The following is a 17,143-nucleotide window of genomic DNA, read 5'->3' on the forward strand; positions in this document are numbered from 1 at the left end:
ACAAATACATACATACACATATATACATACACATATGTATGTGTATATGTATGAATAAAAAGAGGCAAGCAACAGGTTGCTTAGCCACATACCGAAAAATCAGAAATAGCAGTCAAAGACTGTTTATTTCTATTTTCCGCAAATATGACTCCACACACATATATATATATATATATATATATATATATATATATATATAAATAGATGCATACATTTTTCCCTTGTTAACAATTAACACGGAAAAAATATTTTTCCTATTCTATAAGATTTTATTTAATATACATCTAGTCATATACTTCTCATTTATTTAGTTCTTTAATTTATCCCTCCTCTTTCTATAGGCTACCTCTGACATTATATCATATAACGTTTTTTCAAACAATATTAATAGCATTCAGTTAGTCACTCTATATATCCATCATTTTCTGTTAAAATGTCTTATTGACGAGTTTCATTTCTTCACTTCCCTGAAGAGAAGTTTACATTGCTTTACAACATTTATACTTTGGAATAATATCAGTGAAATCTTTGAAACATGTGTCAGAAGTAAAAGAATTTGAATTACACTTGCGTTAAACTCCATTTATTGATATATATATATATATATGCATGAATATACATACATATATATAATTAAATAATAAGGATAGAAATTGATATTAATCAATTAAAATCAGTGGCTTAGTATATTTTAAAAAAACTGAAGATTAAAAATGTAACATAATTTTGTGTGTGTATATATATATATATATATATATATATATATATATATATATGTGGTTATGCATAAATACATTTATATATGATATCCATAAATAAATATAGATGAAATCCAGATATTCCTCATATATGATACACTTAGTAGTTCTCAAGAGATTTAAATTTGAGCAGGTTTAGAAGTAGATGTAGGGATAAGCAAATTAGACAGATCCCTATATTAAATACAGGAAATACAAAAAAATGTATATATGTATACATATAAAAAGGTCCAACTTACACAGAGTACAAATGATAAAGAGAAGTAACGGGGTGGTGGAAGAGTATTACAAATTCAGCAGCTGTTTCTGGGGGTTTGGTGGTCTGTATAGCCGAAAGAGCTTAGATCTAAGGACTCTCACTACTGAAATTTTCAGTAGTTGTAAGCATATGGTTAAATTCTTGTTGACAAATTGAAAAGTGCCAACCACTTTGGATTGAATAACTGCACCACAAACTCTAAGTCATTATCTTTTCAGCCTTATAATTTACAGTCTAAGGGGAAATAACTTGAATTCTACACTTTAGCTTTTTTCTATCTTCTCTTTCATTTTCTTCAATCTTCCACCATTTATATCTACTTCTTTTGCACATTTCCTTGCTTTTTACCCCCATCTTATCATCTCATTTTTAGTTTGTTATACTATGTGGGCAGTGCCCAATGATTGTGCTAGGACACCAGACATGTTAAAAAACATGGTGTGGCATGCTCTTAGCACATGAAACTAATAGTTGCACATAAAAACATACATTGTGTTCATTAAATTATACACACACACACACACACACACACACACATATATATATATATATATATATATATATGTATACGGAACTGCTTATTTAGAGTGAAGTTGTCATATTGCAACAAAATTTAACAGTAGGTTTGAGATAATTGTGTATTGTCAATATGAGATGAAAGTAATCATTGACAACCTTAACTGAAATACAAGTTTGTTAGGATTTGTCTCTAGATACTATGAGCCCCATTGATAGGGTATTCTTAGCCATTAATCCATAATTTTGGTTTCAATAAGTCTTTGCTGATAAACCACTTATAACTGATAAATAAATATAATTTTAGGCAACTGTCTGAGAAGTTGACAATTCCTGTAATGTCAGCTGCCTTGTACTGCCCATGTGGCAAATCCATTTAACTTTTGATAGTTCTGTCCACCATGTTAGTAAGTCGGTCTTGTTATAAAATATTGCTTACTGCTATGAGCAGCAGGAGTCTGGTCTGATCACTGATATCTTATTTGAGTTGCTAAGATATGCTTATATTCCTTATTACTTTAAAATCAGCTTTATGGATTAATGGCTTATTTAAAAAAAAGAGACACTTCATAAAATTCAACGGTTTCAAGAATACTTAGACATCTTATAACAGTCAGCAAGGCACAACAATAATATATACAAGCTTCTTTAATAATAATACACGAAAAGAGATAAAACGTCATTTATAAAACTAAAAAGAAACTAAATCAATCAGAACAGAAGTGAAATTTAAAAAAAACATTTAAGCATTTTCAATAGAAATGTAAAACATGTTATGTCAAGTTCTAAGTTAAAATTTTTAACGAGTCTTCTATTGATCTTGCTTATATTATTTTGTTTAAATATACCAAGAGGTCTTTTAAATTCTAAAATCATAAATTGAAAAAAACAGTCAAACACAAACTGGCAGAAAAGAAATCTGACAAAATTCCAATTAAATCTTCTTTGTTAATTTGCTATATTAAAATGAATTCCATTTATAGCAGTGCAGAGAGTTGAACAATGTGTTCAGACTGCCATTGAAAACAAACCATTATTACTATTTTCAGAAACCAGTGACTGATTTTCTTAAGTAGGGAGACCTCCTAAAACAAACACACTGATAAGTGATTTAATGATTGAGACTAGATTCCTTCATTCAACATGCAACATGTCCTTGTGGTTCAATTCTATTGATATGATTTGTATTTCAGTTTAGCTTGGAGTTAGGACGAAAGCCTGCTCTTTATTTGTAAATCTAAGTTCTATGGTGCTGGTTCCTGTTAATAAGTCATGTATGTAAATCTCTGTGAGTCTGTGCAAAAATTTACCATTCTTTGACTTGTTATATTTCGTGATTCTTTTTCTTTTTACTTGTTTCTGTCATTTGACTGTGGCTATGCTGGAGCACTGCCTTTAGTCGAACAAATCGACCCCAGGACTTATTCTTTGTAAGCCTAGTACTTATTATATTAGTCTCTTTTTGTTGAACTGCTAAGTTACAGGGATGTAAACACACCAACATTGGTTGTCAACTGGTGGTGGGTGGGGACAAACACACACACATATATATGATGGGCTTCTTTCAGTTTCCATCTACCAAATCCACTCACAAGGCTTTGTTCGGCTCATGGCTAAAGTAGAAGACACTTGCCCAAGGTGACTCACAGTGGGACTGAACCTGAAACCATGTGGTTGGTAATCAAGCAACTTACCACACAGCCACTCCTGTGCCTATATGGTCATTTTTATTTTTGCCAAATAAATACATGCATTACATAACTCATTCTCCACTTCAGCTTTATTATTATTATTTTTCTTATTTGAGTGTCTTTTGTCTGAAATCTTTTATCACACATCCTGTGATTTCTTCAGTGACCTGCTATCTCATGTGTCTCTCAACTGTCCTGTCTAGTCTATTCTGTGTTGTTCTATTAGTCCAGAATAGACTAAACAGGGCAGGAGGAGACATGTGGGACAGAGATTTGCTGACGAGGTCACAAGATGTGTGATGAAAGATTTCAGACAAAGACACTAAAATAATAATATTAGTAATAACAATGATCACCCATCTTTTTGCCCAATATATCCTTCCATATTTCAATATGCACTTTTAGGGAAATCTGGCTATTATTTTTTAGTAGGTCAAGCGATCATATAGAAGCTCCCGTGTTAACTGATTCTGAAACCAAAATCTGAATCTGAGTGCTAGATATTTCCTTTCCTCTCCAAACCTGAGATTCCACTGACAGATAAGGACGTTGTTCTATTCTAGATCTCTCACTGATACGCTTCAATGCTTCTGTGTCATCAAAATGGATCTGTCAATAAATTGAGAAAAGACAAAATGCCAGTCTGCATGATTGGTCAGCTTCTGACATATTTCAATATTGGTTTGCTTTTCACTGAAATCTTAATTAATGAAAATAGCCATCGTTCACATTTGTCCTACTGAAAGAATCTAACAGTAAATACATCCATTATAATAACTGAAGAACTTATTTCAATAAAACATATTTCCTATGTTATTAGAATAGCAAAACTAATGTGTGAAAATATAAGATAAGAAAACGTCTTTGAATGATTCTATGACAACTTGATAATAACTTTGGTAATGATTGATAATTCCATCTTAGAATGGAAAAGCAATATATGATTCATTTACTCATTTACTGGATGACTGACTGACAGCAAGGACAGTTCAGTCCAATACCATCATCAGTCCAACTTGTAAAAGATACTGATGCTGATGATAATGATGATGATGGCATTACAATTTTAGTATAGACGGTGTTTAATTTTCAAAATGATAAATCAGTTTTATGGATGAAAGAGACAAATAATTTATTTATTGCCATCAATATAATTGCATTTAGTGAAAGATATATCCATTAACATGTATCACTGTTTCAGCTGAGGTGTGCAGGAATTTTATTTAAGAAATTAGCAGTGAAGAATAAGAAATAACTTGAGTTAACTTGGAATTAAGAAGCCGACAATATCAGGTTATCTCATCTGGTATCATGGACAGGAAAGCAAAACAAGATTTGAAATATATTTTGTGCTATGATTTTACAAGCCATTTTATGATTCCATTTTTACTCCTCAGTTTCAGTTTGTGACATTTATTGATTCCTTGTCATTCCTGTTGTTTATTTGTTAATTAGAAAATGGTTTTTGAATCTTCAGCTTTGGTTTAATTTCACAAATTTTTAACTGTTAAATGGTGTTATAAGATATTTCAAGCGTTATGCCATTGGAGGTTAGACTACTAAGTACTATGTCGGCAGAGTCAAATAAACTGTTTTTTTTAAAGGATGGATAATTCAGAAATATTTTTAATTTAATTAAAAATTTTGCTGAGAAGACAATCAGGAATTGCAGTTTCAACCTTGATTATAATAATAATCAGAAGAAAGACAATCCTGATACCAGTTACAAGTAAATCCCATTGGATGGTACCTATGGGAAGTCACATGGTAAAACAATTGTCTTTGAATGACTCAGTCCAGTAACTTCAAATAACCAAACACTTTTGGTAATAAACAGGTATCTTCTAATCTCTTTCTCTATCCTCACTGCACTACTTATACTACTCCCACTGTTTCCTGTGGGCAGATCCCCCCCTCTCTCTTACTTTGACTGTTTCTCTATCTTTCTCTCCAACTCTCTCAGTTGCATTCCCTTTCTCAACTGAGAGGTACTTGTTTTGCAAGCTCCTGTGCTGGTACCACATAAAAAGCACCTGTGCTGGAGCCATGTAAAATGCCCCCTTGCTGGTGTCACGCAAAAAAGCACCCGAGCTGGTGCCACATAAAAACACTTGTGCTGGTACCATATAAAATCATTCTTGCTGGTGCCACATAAAAAGCACCTGTGCTGGTGCCACGTAAAACACAGCCGTGCCAGTGCCTCATGAAGAGCACCTGTGCTGGTGCCATGTGAAAAGCACCTGCCATGGTTCCACATATAAATCACTGGTGCTGGTGCCTTGTAAAAAAGCACCGAATACACTCTGTAATGCGGCTGCTATTAGGAAGGGCATCCAAGTGTGAAAGCCCTGCCAAAACAGACATTTGAGGAGCCTGGTGCAACTCTCCAGCTTGTCAGCTCCTGTCAAACCATCCAACCCATGCCAGCATGGAAAATGGATGATGATGATGATGTTGGAAAATATCACCTAACACATATTACTTTAGTTATTGATAAATTAAGTTACAAAAAAAAAAAATGGATAGTCCCTTAGAAATACCCACTCAAAAGTAAATACCGAAACAACAAACAACAGCAACAACAATTAAAACATACAAAAATAAGAGTTAAATTATTCTTTAATCCTTACCGAAAGCATTTCCTTAAAGATATAAATGATGTAAAGGGAAAAAAAAAGAGAGAGAGAGACAAATACTACAGTAATATAATAAAAATGAATAGCATAGAAACCGTCTTTGAATATTTTGAACCAAATACTTTTATCAAGAATTAGGTGAAAATAAGTGGAAATCAAAGAAACGCCAATAGCAAAAGAAACTGAGAAATTCTTGAGTAGAGAATACAATAGACAACATTGAGGCAAACAATAAAAGAAGCACCTGAAGAAAAAGTAAGGGAGGCCATAGCAAAAAGTAGACTAGACACAATAGTAAAGAAAACAATGGGAAGATATGAGGATGAGAGGAAAACTTAGAGTTAAAATATTTAATAGGGACGTATAAGGTTTAATAAGATTGTAAAAGAACCAGAGACAACACCTACCTAGCTTGCTGAGGAAAGAAGAACCATTTTCTTGTCCTAAATTAAAGAAAGAGGAAACCTTGAAGTCTACAGATTACATGATCTGTCTTTTTGTACAGCTTTAACTGTATTAATATCTCTGAGAATGAGAAAATGGCCCCGTTGTGGGATAAAACAACCCACACAGACAGGGAGAGCAAAATTAATTAGTTAAATAATTTTGTCAAGAACCAACAGGAAACGATAATTGCTTCCTAATCAAAGTATCTGCCTCGACAGATAATAATGTAGAATAGAAAGGCAGAAGTTATCTAAATATGAAGATCTGGAATAAAAGACGACTGTAATGGTTACAAGGGGACTGAAATGAGAAACAAGTGTCACGATGAGGGGCCACTCGGAGAATGCTTAAAAACAGAGGAATATACAACAAAATCACCAAGATTTATATTCTTTTATTCTTTTATTTGTTTCAGTCATTTGACTGTGGCCATGCTGGAACACCAACTTTAGTCGAGCAAATTGACCCCAGGATTTATTCTTTGTAAGCCTAGTACTTATTTTATTGGTCTCACTTGCTGAACCGCTAAGTGACAGGGACGTAAACACACCAGCATTGGTTGTCTAGCGATGTTGGGGAGACAAACACAGACACACAAACATATACATACATATATGTATATAAATATATATATATATATATATATATACTTCTTCTTTCAGTTTCTGTCTATCAAATCCACTCACAAAGCTTTGGTTGGGCCTGAGACTATAGTAGAAGACAGTTGCCTAGGGTGCCATGCAGTGGGACTGAACCTGGAACTATGTGGTTGGTAAGCAAGCTACTTACCACACAGCCACTCCAGCGCAATTTGCAGAAAATAGCATGACTAAGCACTGAATAGTTTCAAGTCGAAAGTCCAACTCCACAACAAAATACTGCATGAAGTGCACAGAGCTGCACTAAATAGTGCAGTGAATGCATGCTGTTAAGATAATGATGTAGATAAATATAAGGGCCAAAGTAGTCTTGTTTATCTTTATGAATCAATGTTATTTACAAACTGTTTCATTTTTTATTGCAATACCTGGCGTCCACAAGTAACTGGCAAAACCTAATGGCTTGGCAGACTCTACACAAAATAGATTTTGAACTGTTAATTCTAGTGAGGTTCAGCTATAAACAGCAAGAAACAGTACCTTCTTATGTTGCCTGTTGACCAATCAGATAGAATAAATCAACTCTAGTTAAGTCACTGAAGGGATATTCTATTAAGTGTGTAGGGTTTTGACTCTATTTTGTAAAATATGAAACAAGATAGAATAAACTTTGAGTTTAAACTGAGGTTTAAAGTGGATTTTGAGATGTTTAATTCTGATTTCCAGTTATTTGGGAAAACATCGTTTCAACCATGAAACTATCTCAGCAGATCAAGTTGGTATGGTAACAAGTTGTGTATTATATATTTTAATTTGATTTGTGTTTCATTAAAGACAATGTCTTTTTTTTTATAGTAAAGAAATTGGATATATACTGATATTAGAAGAAAGAAAGCAGCCAATACCATTATATATATGAATCAATTGAGATTTCATTGTGTCATTGCAATGTTCCATAGAACTAAATATATAATAATGAACAAATAATACCATTTAAAGATCTGACACAAGAAGAGATATAAGTATATAAATGTGAAAAACTCTCACTATGCAAATCAATTATTAATGAAATCAGAGTGAAAATGTATTTTAAATTGTTTTAATTCTTTTTCAACAAGAAATTCTGATCTAAATTTTCAATTCATGAGACAAATGACTGATGGTTTCTTTAAAATGGCTCAAAATCCACAGCAAAAAGCAATAATGTTACACTATTTCCCATACTTCTGTGGTCAGGCCAGTTTATTGAGAGAGAAAAAATACAATTGACCAATACGTAGTTATATAAAATGAAGAAAATACCCATAAATAAAAGTGTATTAGTTTTTGATAGCTGTTTTCACTTTCTGAATTTACTTGCCAAATTGATCAGTCATGTGTCTTGCTTTCTAGTGAAGCAGTTAGTGTATTGATTTCACAGTTGGTATCTCCAGTAACCGAAGAAATTTAGTGAACCATAGGGAAGAAAATAATGCTGATTGGACAATGTACTTTTAAATTTTCTCTGCCACATCTTCTAAGAATACAGTTATATTCTATGTTGGCAAGAGTCAATGTAGAAACATTAGGGCGACAGAAAATATGTCAATCACTGTTAAAGATGCTATCAATCTCGCAGCAAATATGAAAGCAAGTTCGCTGTTTCTGTTGTACACATCGTGTTTTTGTTGGTATTTTCTTCTTGTGTACGGTAGGTGTGAGCGAGGGGGATGGATAATGTATTTCATGAAATCAATACTCAGGATGTTATGGCAAATCTTTCCATTAAGGTTCAACTTTCTGCAAATAATGGTGATTGCGTTTTACCTCTTCCAGTCCTAATGAAACAACCAATCAATTAATTGATAAGGATTTTAATTTCGGCAATGTCAGCACATTTCTTTCATTTTGTTGTGGCATGAGTGTGTCTATGTACATATGTATCTGCCAATACACACACACACGTACACACGCACATTCTTGTGTTCCTTTATTTGTTTCGGTCATTTGATTGTGACCATGCTGGAGCACTGCGTTTTGTTGAACAAATCGCCCCCCACCCCCGACTTATTCTTTGTAAGCCTAGTACTTTTTCTATCGGTCTCTTTTGCCGAACTGCTAAGTTAGGGGGACATAAACACACCACCATCAGTTGTCAAGCGATGGTGGGGGAACAAACACAGTAACACAAAAACAACCACCCACCCACCCACACACACGACGGGCTTCCTTCAGTTTCCGTTCATCAAATCCACTCACAAGGCTTTGGTTGGCCCAAGGCTATAGTACAAGACACTTGCCCGAGGTGCCATGTGGTGGGACTGAACCCAGAACCATGTGGTTGGTAAGCAAGCTACTTACCACATAACCACTCATGCACCTATATATATCAGGTCACCTGGAATTGAACTTGGAATCTTGGGGTTAATAGCCCATGCTCTTAATCACTATGCCATATGCATAGTGATTCATGGGGAGCTGCTGGTCTCCTATAAACAACCTTGCCTGGACTTGTGCCTTAGAAGGGAACTTCCTAGGTGCAATCTCCTGGTCATTCATGACTGAAGGGGTCTTTACCTTTTTTACTACCTTCACATCATGCCATGGGAAGTTGGATCTTCTTCATTGCTATGTATCTTGCATCACTTCTTTCTGGCCTTTCCAAATATTCTGCATTCAAGCCCCATGTCTTACTACCATGCTGTAGTCTGAACACAAGCATCATACAATCTACTCTTCACTTGGAAGGAAAAGGCCTTTGTAAACCAGTAAAGGTAATAGCTACACGAACCTTTTCTACTCTATGCATGCCCTGGTTGTTATACTTTTGGAACAGCTACCTAGAAATCAGCCCTAGAATTAAGACTGAACTTAGAGTACTGAGGGTCGGAAAAAATTCAGCTCCCAAATCACACTGCCTCTACACACACACACACACACAAAATATGTATATAGAAACTATTTTGAGACAGTGTGTGTGAGCAAAACTTGCAATACACTTACTCTCTGACACAGTTTAGCAGGAATTTTATCCAATTTGCAAAAAATCTTGGGAGATGAAAAAAAAATTTTATTTATATTATGGTAGAAAATGAACCATTTAACATTATGCCAGTATGTATAAGCATCTTGCCAACATATCTGATTAGTTTTATTCCTTACAAATAAGAATATCTAAATTATATTGGTGTTACAAGTAAGCTTTATAGATAATTAAAATACTTTACATTTGATGCTTGTTATATAAGTTATGCTAGCTACTTGATACATACTTAATTATCAAGATAAAGTGATGGAGAGCCGTGGGAGCAGTGGGGGTGGGGAAAAAATAACAAGAACAACAACAAGAGAAAAACAAATAAACAAAGAAGACTTGTGAATCAATGCAGAATTTCAAATCTGTGTTGAAGTATTTGGCAACAAATAGAGTTTTGTAGAATCCATTAATTGGAATGGCAGGTAATAGCTCAGCAGTGAATGAAACTTGTGGAAATCCGATTAGAATAGAAGTGAAAAAGGAACGGTTAGCAAGAAAATGGAAATAAAATAAAGTAGAAAAAGCGAAGCAGCACTGAAATATATTTATTTGAATATTTTGCCAAATGGACTTTCAGTCAGTCTGGCTGTTGCAAGACATTTAAAGCCTCATTTTAGTTAGGTCACGTACAAAAATTATATCTTTCAGCTGGCTTAAAAAGAAGAAAAACCAAGAAAAGAAAATAACGATCAAAAGTAATCAAGCTATTGCAGCAACACTCATTAAGAATGAAAACTAATATTAATGAAAGTAAATAACAAATGCAGGCAGAAAATATAGTCTGAGCTGAGCTTTAAAGAATAATCTCATCGCTCTTGATTGACAAGACAAAATTTAATAGGATTCTTGAGCAGAATAATTAAATCCGGGGCTGCGGAATGATTCTCTTTGGATTTTATTCGGAACCAGCCAAATGTTTCTTTGTCATCTTTACTAATAGAATAGTATTTCTTGAATAACAATTCTTGTCAGTTATGGCTTAAACATTCTAGCCATTATAGATCCTATATTATGTATATGTGTATATATGTGTGTGTGTGTGAAGTCTAATAGTTCCTACTAAGTTTCCTGAGTTGTATTTAAAACTTACTCAATGAGAGTCGAACTGTACCTTCTTAATAGCGAGGCTAGTGTTAATGGGGGTCCTTAATGTTACAAAATAACATTAACTCATGTTGTGGAAGTTTTATGGGGCTCATTTATTTCCTGGCAAGTTTGGTGTGACTGATTTCATGGCAGGTGTTACAATAATAATAATAATAATAATAATGATAATAATAATAATGATAATAATAATAATGGTGTCTAATTTAGTTGCAAGGCCAGTAATTCTGAAGGCAGGCATCAGTGGAATTAAATCGACCTTAGAACTAAGACTCATACTTCATTTTATTAATCCTAGAAATATGCCACTCAGCTATTTCTCAGTCTACAAATGCATGCTTATAACAGGCATTTTCACATGGGCCATATATGTCACTCTTATCCATCTTCTGCAAAAAATCACTGGAGGATGGGTGAAAGCACCTCTGACTACACTCTCACCTTTCTTTGCAAGTAAAACTTAAAACAGTTGATGAGGGTTCAACCGGCCAAAGAGGAAAGTGTCTGTCTTCAAGTCTTTACAATCATGTCCATTACACAATCTCTTTCACTGTAGCCGTGCCGGTGGCACGTAAAAAGCACAAACCGATCATGGCTGTTGCCAGCCTCGCCTGGCACCTGTGCTGGTGGCACGTAAAAAGCACCCACTACACTCACGGAGTGGTTGGCATTAGGAAAGGCATCCAGCTGTAGAAACACTGCCAGATCAAACTGGAGCCTGGTGCAGCCTTCTGGCTTCCCAGACCCTGGTTGAACCATCCAACCCATGCTAGCATGGTAAACGGACGTTAAACGATGATGATGATGATGATGATGATGTAGCCAGTGGGAAACTGCTTACTGTTGCTGACCAAGGAAAAGTGGAGATTTGATTTTCATAAGTGATGGGGTTAATAGCCATATCTATCCAACATACACCAACAACTACTGGACAAAACTCTACAGATCAGCATTGCTTGGACACTGAATAAGGGCATGCAGAATGATTTCATTGCTCTGCATGGATATTGACTACATTTGGCTAATTGATAGCACTTCCATATCTGTAGAGTTTGTTTCAAACCAGCACTGCTCCACCCTACTAGTACTGCAGGAGGTTTTTGGAAGTTATCTACATCTGGGTGTTTTTTACATTGCACCCAGCGCTTTTTATGTGGCACCATCACTGCTGATATTTGGGGTTACATTCTATGCCTTGACCTGAGAATAGGATGGGGTTCACCTCTTTGAGCTGGGAAATGAATGGAATGTCTGGTGTGTGTCTTGCTGTGGCTACCCACCTCCTAAAAAAAAATGGGGAATAGGCCAGGGTATATGTATGTATGAAACTATTAATAGCACTTAAAGACATGTATTGTGTCCTTTAAATAATACACACGCACACATATACATAATCCAAACATGAACAAAGAGAAAACACAACAACGCAAGGATGTGGAACAAGTATAGTGTTATTGGACGCTCAGGAAAGGAAAGAAAGAAAGGAGAATTTAATGTTTCGAGCAGAGCTCTTCGTGAGAAACATAGAAAAAGGAAAGATCCAAGGAAGGGAAGACAGAGAAAGAAAATCGGCAATGATACACACACAATCACATATTGAAATCATATATATATATATATCTTTTGTGTTACTTCTAGCTGGTGATATTTATGTACTGTAACAGGAGCAGTTCACCAAATAAACATTGATTAAGCAAGCAACAGACTTAAAAATAAGTCCTGGGGGCTAATGTTTAGCAAGGCTCGAAGAATATTGGTTACTGGATTGTAGCCCCAACATGACAATAATCCAATAACAAACTAAATGATAGAATATATATATATACACCATTTTCAATTTAACATATTTATTTACCAAATATATGTTTTATGAATTATATAAATAAACTAAACGTTGTATCTACAATAGATGACGCCTTTGATTTCTTCCCATAGTTTACCAATTTTATGAATAATCTAAACTGTACGTCTTCCATTTGGTTCAATAGCGACAGCGTAACATACACAGACAGAAACAGAACAACTTCACAGACAAATAAATTTGAAATGTTTACTTTGGCAAACAATAATTAATTGCACCAAACCAAATGTGTTAAGTAATTGACAATTTGATCAATCACTTAACAACACATGTGGTCTGGAATTTGGAAAAGTGTTGGCAGATGCATAATTACTGGGTGGCTGCCGAGTAGGATGTAACCAAACTATTTCTGTCACCTTCTTCTTATTACCACGGGAATGGTCATGTAAGCAATTTCTATGCCTGTCTTGCAATGGTACCCAAAATAAAGACCGCAACCATTGTATTGTATACTCTTTACTCTCTTTTACTTGTTTCAGTCATTTGACTGCGGCCATGCTGGAGCACCACCTTTAGTCGAGCAAATCGACACCAGGACTTATTCTTTGTAAGCCTAGTACTCATTCTATCGGTCTTTTTTGCTGAACTGCTAAGTTATGGGGATGTAATCACACCAGCATCGGTTGTCAAGCAATAGTGGGACACATGCACACACAAATATATGATGGGCTTCTTTCAGTTTCTGTCTACCAAATCTACTCACAAGGCTTTGGTCAGCCCTGAGGCTATAGCAGAAGACACTTGCCCAAGGAGCCATGCAGTGGGACTGAACCCAGAACCATGTGGCTGGGAAGCAAGCTACTTACCACACAGCCACTCCTGCACCTATAGCAGTAATTCATAAAGAACTTTCATAAATAAACCAGCGTCAGTTAGCAGTTGATTCTCTTCACACATGTTAGTTAATGACCAGGAAATAAATACAAAAATTCACAGCTTCCATTTATTCTGCCCTAAATACATTAATGGTAACTGTCACTTATAGAATGTTTCTGAGTACAAAAATCCAAGTAACTTATGACATTAATTCAGCAAACACTTAATGGATTAATATAACAATGATCAGTTAATTTAAGCAGTTTCATAAGCTGAAGTTAAAATACAGACGAATATCATCATCATCATCGTTTAATGTCTGCTTTCCATGCTAGCATGGGTTTGGAGGATTTGACTGAGGGCTGGTGAACCAGATGGCTGCATCAGGTCCAATCTTGATTTGGCAGAGTTTCTACAGCTGGATGCCCTTCCTAATGCCAACCACTCTGAGAGTGTAATGGGTGCTTTTACATGCCACCAGCACAGGGGCCAGTCAGGCAGTACTGGCAACGGTCATGGAAAAATCGTGTTTTTTTTTATGTGTAACCTGCACACCGGCACAAGGGCCAGTAAGGTGATGCTGGTAATGATCACGCTCGAACGGTGCTTTTTACGTGCCACTGGCACGAATGCTAGATTCCCTTGATTGAAAATATAAGGACACAGATCATGTCATATAGCCAGCTAGAGACGATGGCTCCTGGGGCTAAATTACAGCAACATTAGTCCTAAACCAGGACTGCCATGTTATGTTGGCAAACAATCTTTACTACAAAGTACTGTTGCTGAATATCTCATGTTGTGAGATTTAAAAATAGTAATTTTCTAATAAATTTTGTGTTGCAGAATTCAAATTGAAAACTTAGAGAATTAATACAATTCTTTTACAGTTGTTCCTTTTCCTGCTTTCATACGTCAAGCTCAGCATGCAGGTACAAAGTTTATCAAAAGATTATTTAAGCCATAAAAGAATGCAACACCAGATTCCATAAAAACACACAAACTTTGGTTTTTTTTCTTTGTCTTACAGTCAGTATAACCATGTTTACCTTAATGACCAATCACCAATTATTATATTGATTCCATTTTTCAGATAAACAGTCTGCTTCCAGACAGGCACAGCTCTCAGAAAACAACAACAACAACAACAACAACAAAATTTCTAAAATAAGTGCTGGACATAAATATGTTAACCAATATTCTTTCCTGTTCAACTTCAAACAGAGATATCAAATTGCCGGTTACATAAATTATTCATTCTTTTCTGCTAATTATTGCAAAAGGAATGGCAAGCAACACCTAGCATTTAGCTTTTGCTGACTTTTACTTGCCACATGCAACTTGATTTGGAGTAATTCACTATTAGTCTTGCTGCAGCATGAGACACAAATCATTATCATCATCACCATCACCATCATCATCATCACCAGCACCACCATCATCATCATCACCACCATCATTACCATCATCATCATCATCACCATCACCATCACCATCACCACCATCATCATCATCACCACCATCTTCATCACCACCATCATCATCACCACCATCATCACCATCATCATCATCATCATCATCACCACCATCATCATCACCACCATCATCATCACCACCATCATCACCATCATCATCATCATCATCACCACCATCATCATCATCACCACCATCATCATCACCACCATCATCATCATCACCATCATCATCGTCGTTTAACGTCCGTCTTCCATGTTTGTGAGAAATTCCCGCTGTCATTATCCAATTTCACTTATTGATCCCAAAGTTAGTATATGATAGCATTGTAGTAATAGTAGTAGTAGTAGCAGCAGCAGCAGTAGTAGTATTAAGAGGGGGGAGAGGAAGATGGCAGAAAGAAATACTGATATTCTTTGCAATTTGTCTTCCGTCTTTTTCGGATTGTTTTATATTTTCTATTGATTTCACAGACATAAATGTAATGGCTGCTCTCACACAACAATCTCGATATCAACTAAGTAAATGGTAAAAGTGGAACCGAAACTATAATAGCTGTGTAAAAATAGTCTCAGAACAAAATGGAGGTCAATTTGTAGGTTGAGACTGCTATTTTCAATAACACTAGTACAGTCTTATTGGTACAGTGACCTCGCTACTAGAAATAAAGACAACAATGGTTCCTAATTTAGGCATAAAACCATAAGTAAACCCCAGGAACTTCATTTTATCAACCCCAGGAAAATAAATGGCAAACTTGATCTTGGGATTTTATATCAGAATGTAAGGAACCAGAACAACAACATCTTTACCAACACTGACATTTCTTCAAATTCCTCCAACTGTAATACTAGTAGTGACATTATTTACATTTGACGGATATTTGTCCTCATCTTGTTTGTTGTTAACACAATGTTTCGGCTGATATACCCTCCAGCTTTCATCAGGTGTCTTGGGGAAATTTAAAACCTAGGTTCTTATTCCTAAGCTATTTTTCGATGTTGTTTTTATTATTATTATATTATTATTATTATTATTATTATTATTATTCAGGTCATGGGCATATGGCATAGCGGTTAAGAGCATGGGCTACTAACCCCAAAATTCCAAGTTCAATTCCAAGTAGTGACCTTAATAATAATAATAATAATCTGTGATATGCAATAGAAATAATATTAGATTAAAATAGTTATCCGTGTAGCATACTTGATGTAAACAGATGGTGAAAAGGCAAATTTATAGCAGTATTTGTTTGGACATAATATCCCTTTTGGATATGTTTTGTTTAAAAACACAATAATAATAAAAGAAATGTGAGCAAAACTGATTACTTATCAATAAGACCAGTTTTTTTGTTTAGTTTTTGTTTATAATGTAATCAAAATTTTTTTACTGCCTTGTTAAAAATAGCAAATAATTTGATTATCTACCATAAGATTAACAAACTAGAATACAAAGAGAAACAGAGGTAAATAGTATATAACCGTCATTAGATTACAGAATGCTACTTCATCGACATAAGCATTACACCAACATAAAATCTATGTTGACATACAGACATCGATATATGGAATGTTCACAGAAATAAGATTGTGCCAAGGACAAGTAAACAACTATGGAAGATATTTTGAAGATTGTCAGATGTTTTTCTTTAAAATGCAAATACTTCTTGTCACAACAATTTCGTTTTGCTTGAGATAACATGAAATTGTGATAGGTCAGCAAAATAGTGTCTAGTGACTTATTTAAGAAATATAACTGTATTAGTACAGACATATTGGTATTGAGAGTAAATAAGCGGTAGTAGAAAATACATGCTGTATGGATGGCAGTTGGAGACAGGGGTATCCCACATGACATAGAAAAGCAGGGGTTCTCAACCATTTTTTTATCTATGTCCCTTTCATTACTATTTTATTCTCCCATAATAAACCATATTCAAGGTTTAAAAACTAGCTTTATAGAAT

The 17,143-nt window shown here is 34.9% G+C and overlaps 1 protein-coding gene across 1 annotated transcript in view; it reads right to left on the minus strand.

Annotated features, from left to right (window-relative positions):
• Nucleotides 1–17,143, minus strand: part of LOC115217811 (hemicentin-1) — a 342,388-nt gene that overhangs the window by 133,374 nt on the left and 191,871 nt on the right. The window contains exon 7 of the mRNA XM_036508071.1: nt 6,268–6,303. Within this exon, the coding sequence (XP_036363964.1) occupies nt 6,268–6,303 (36 nt within the window). The remainder of the gene's footprint in view (nt 1–6,267; nt 6,304–17,143) is intronic.

Source organism: Octopus sinensis, linkage group LG12 (assembly GCF_006345805.1).
Source record: "Octopus sinensis linkage group LG12, ASM634580v1, whole genome shotgun sequence".
NCBI lineage: Eukaryota > Metazoa > Mollusca > Cephalopoda > Octopoda > Octopodidae > Octopus > Octopus sinensis.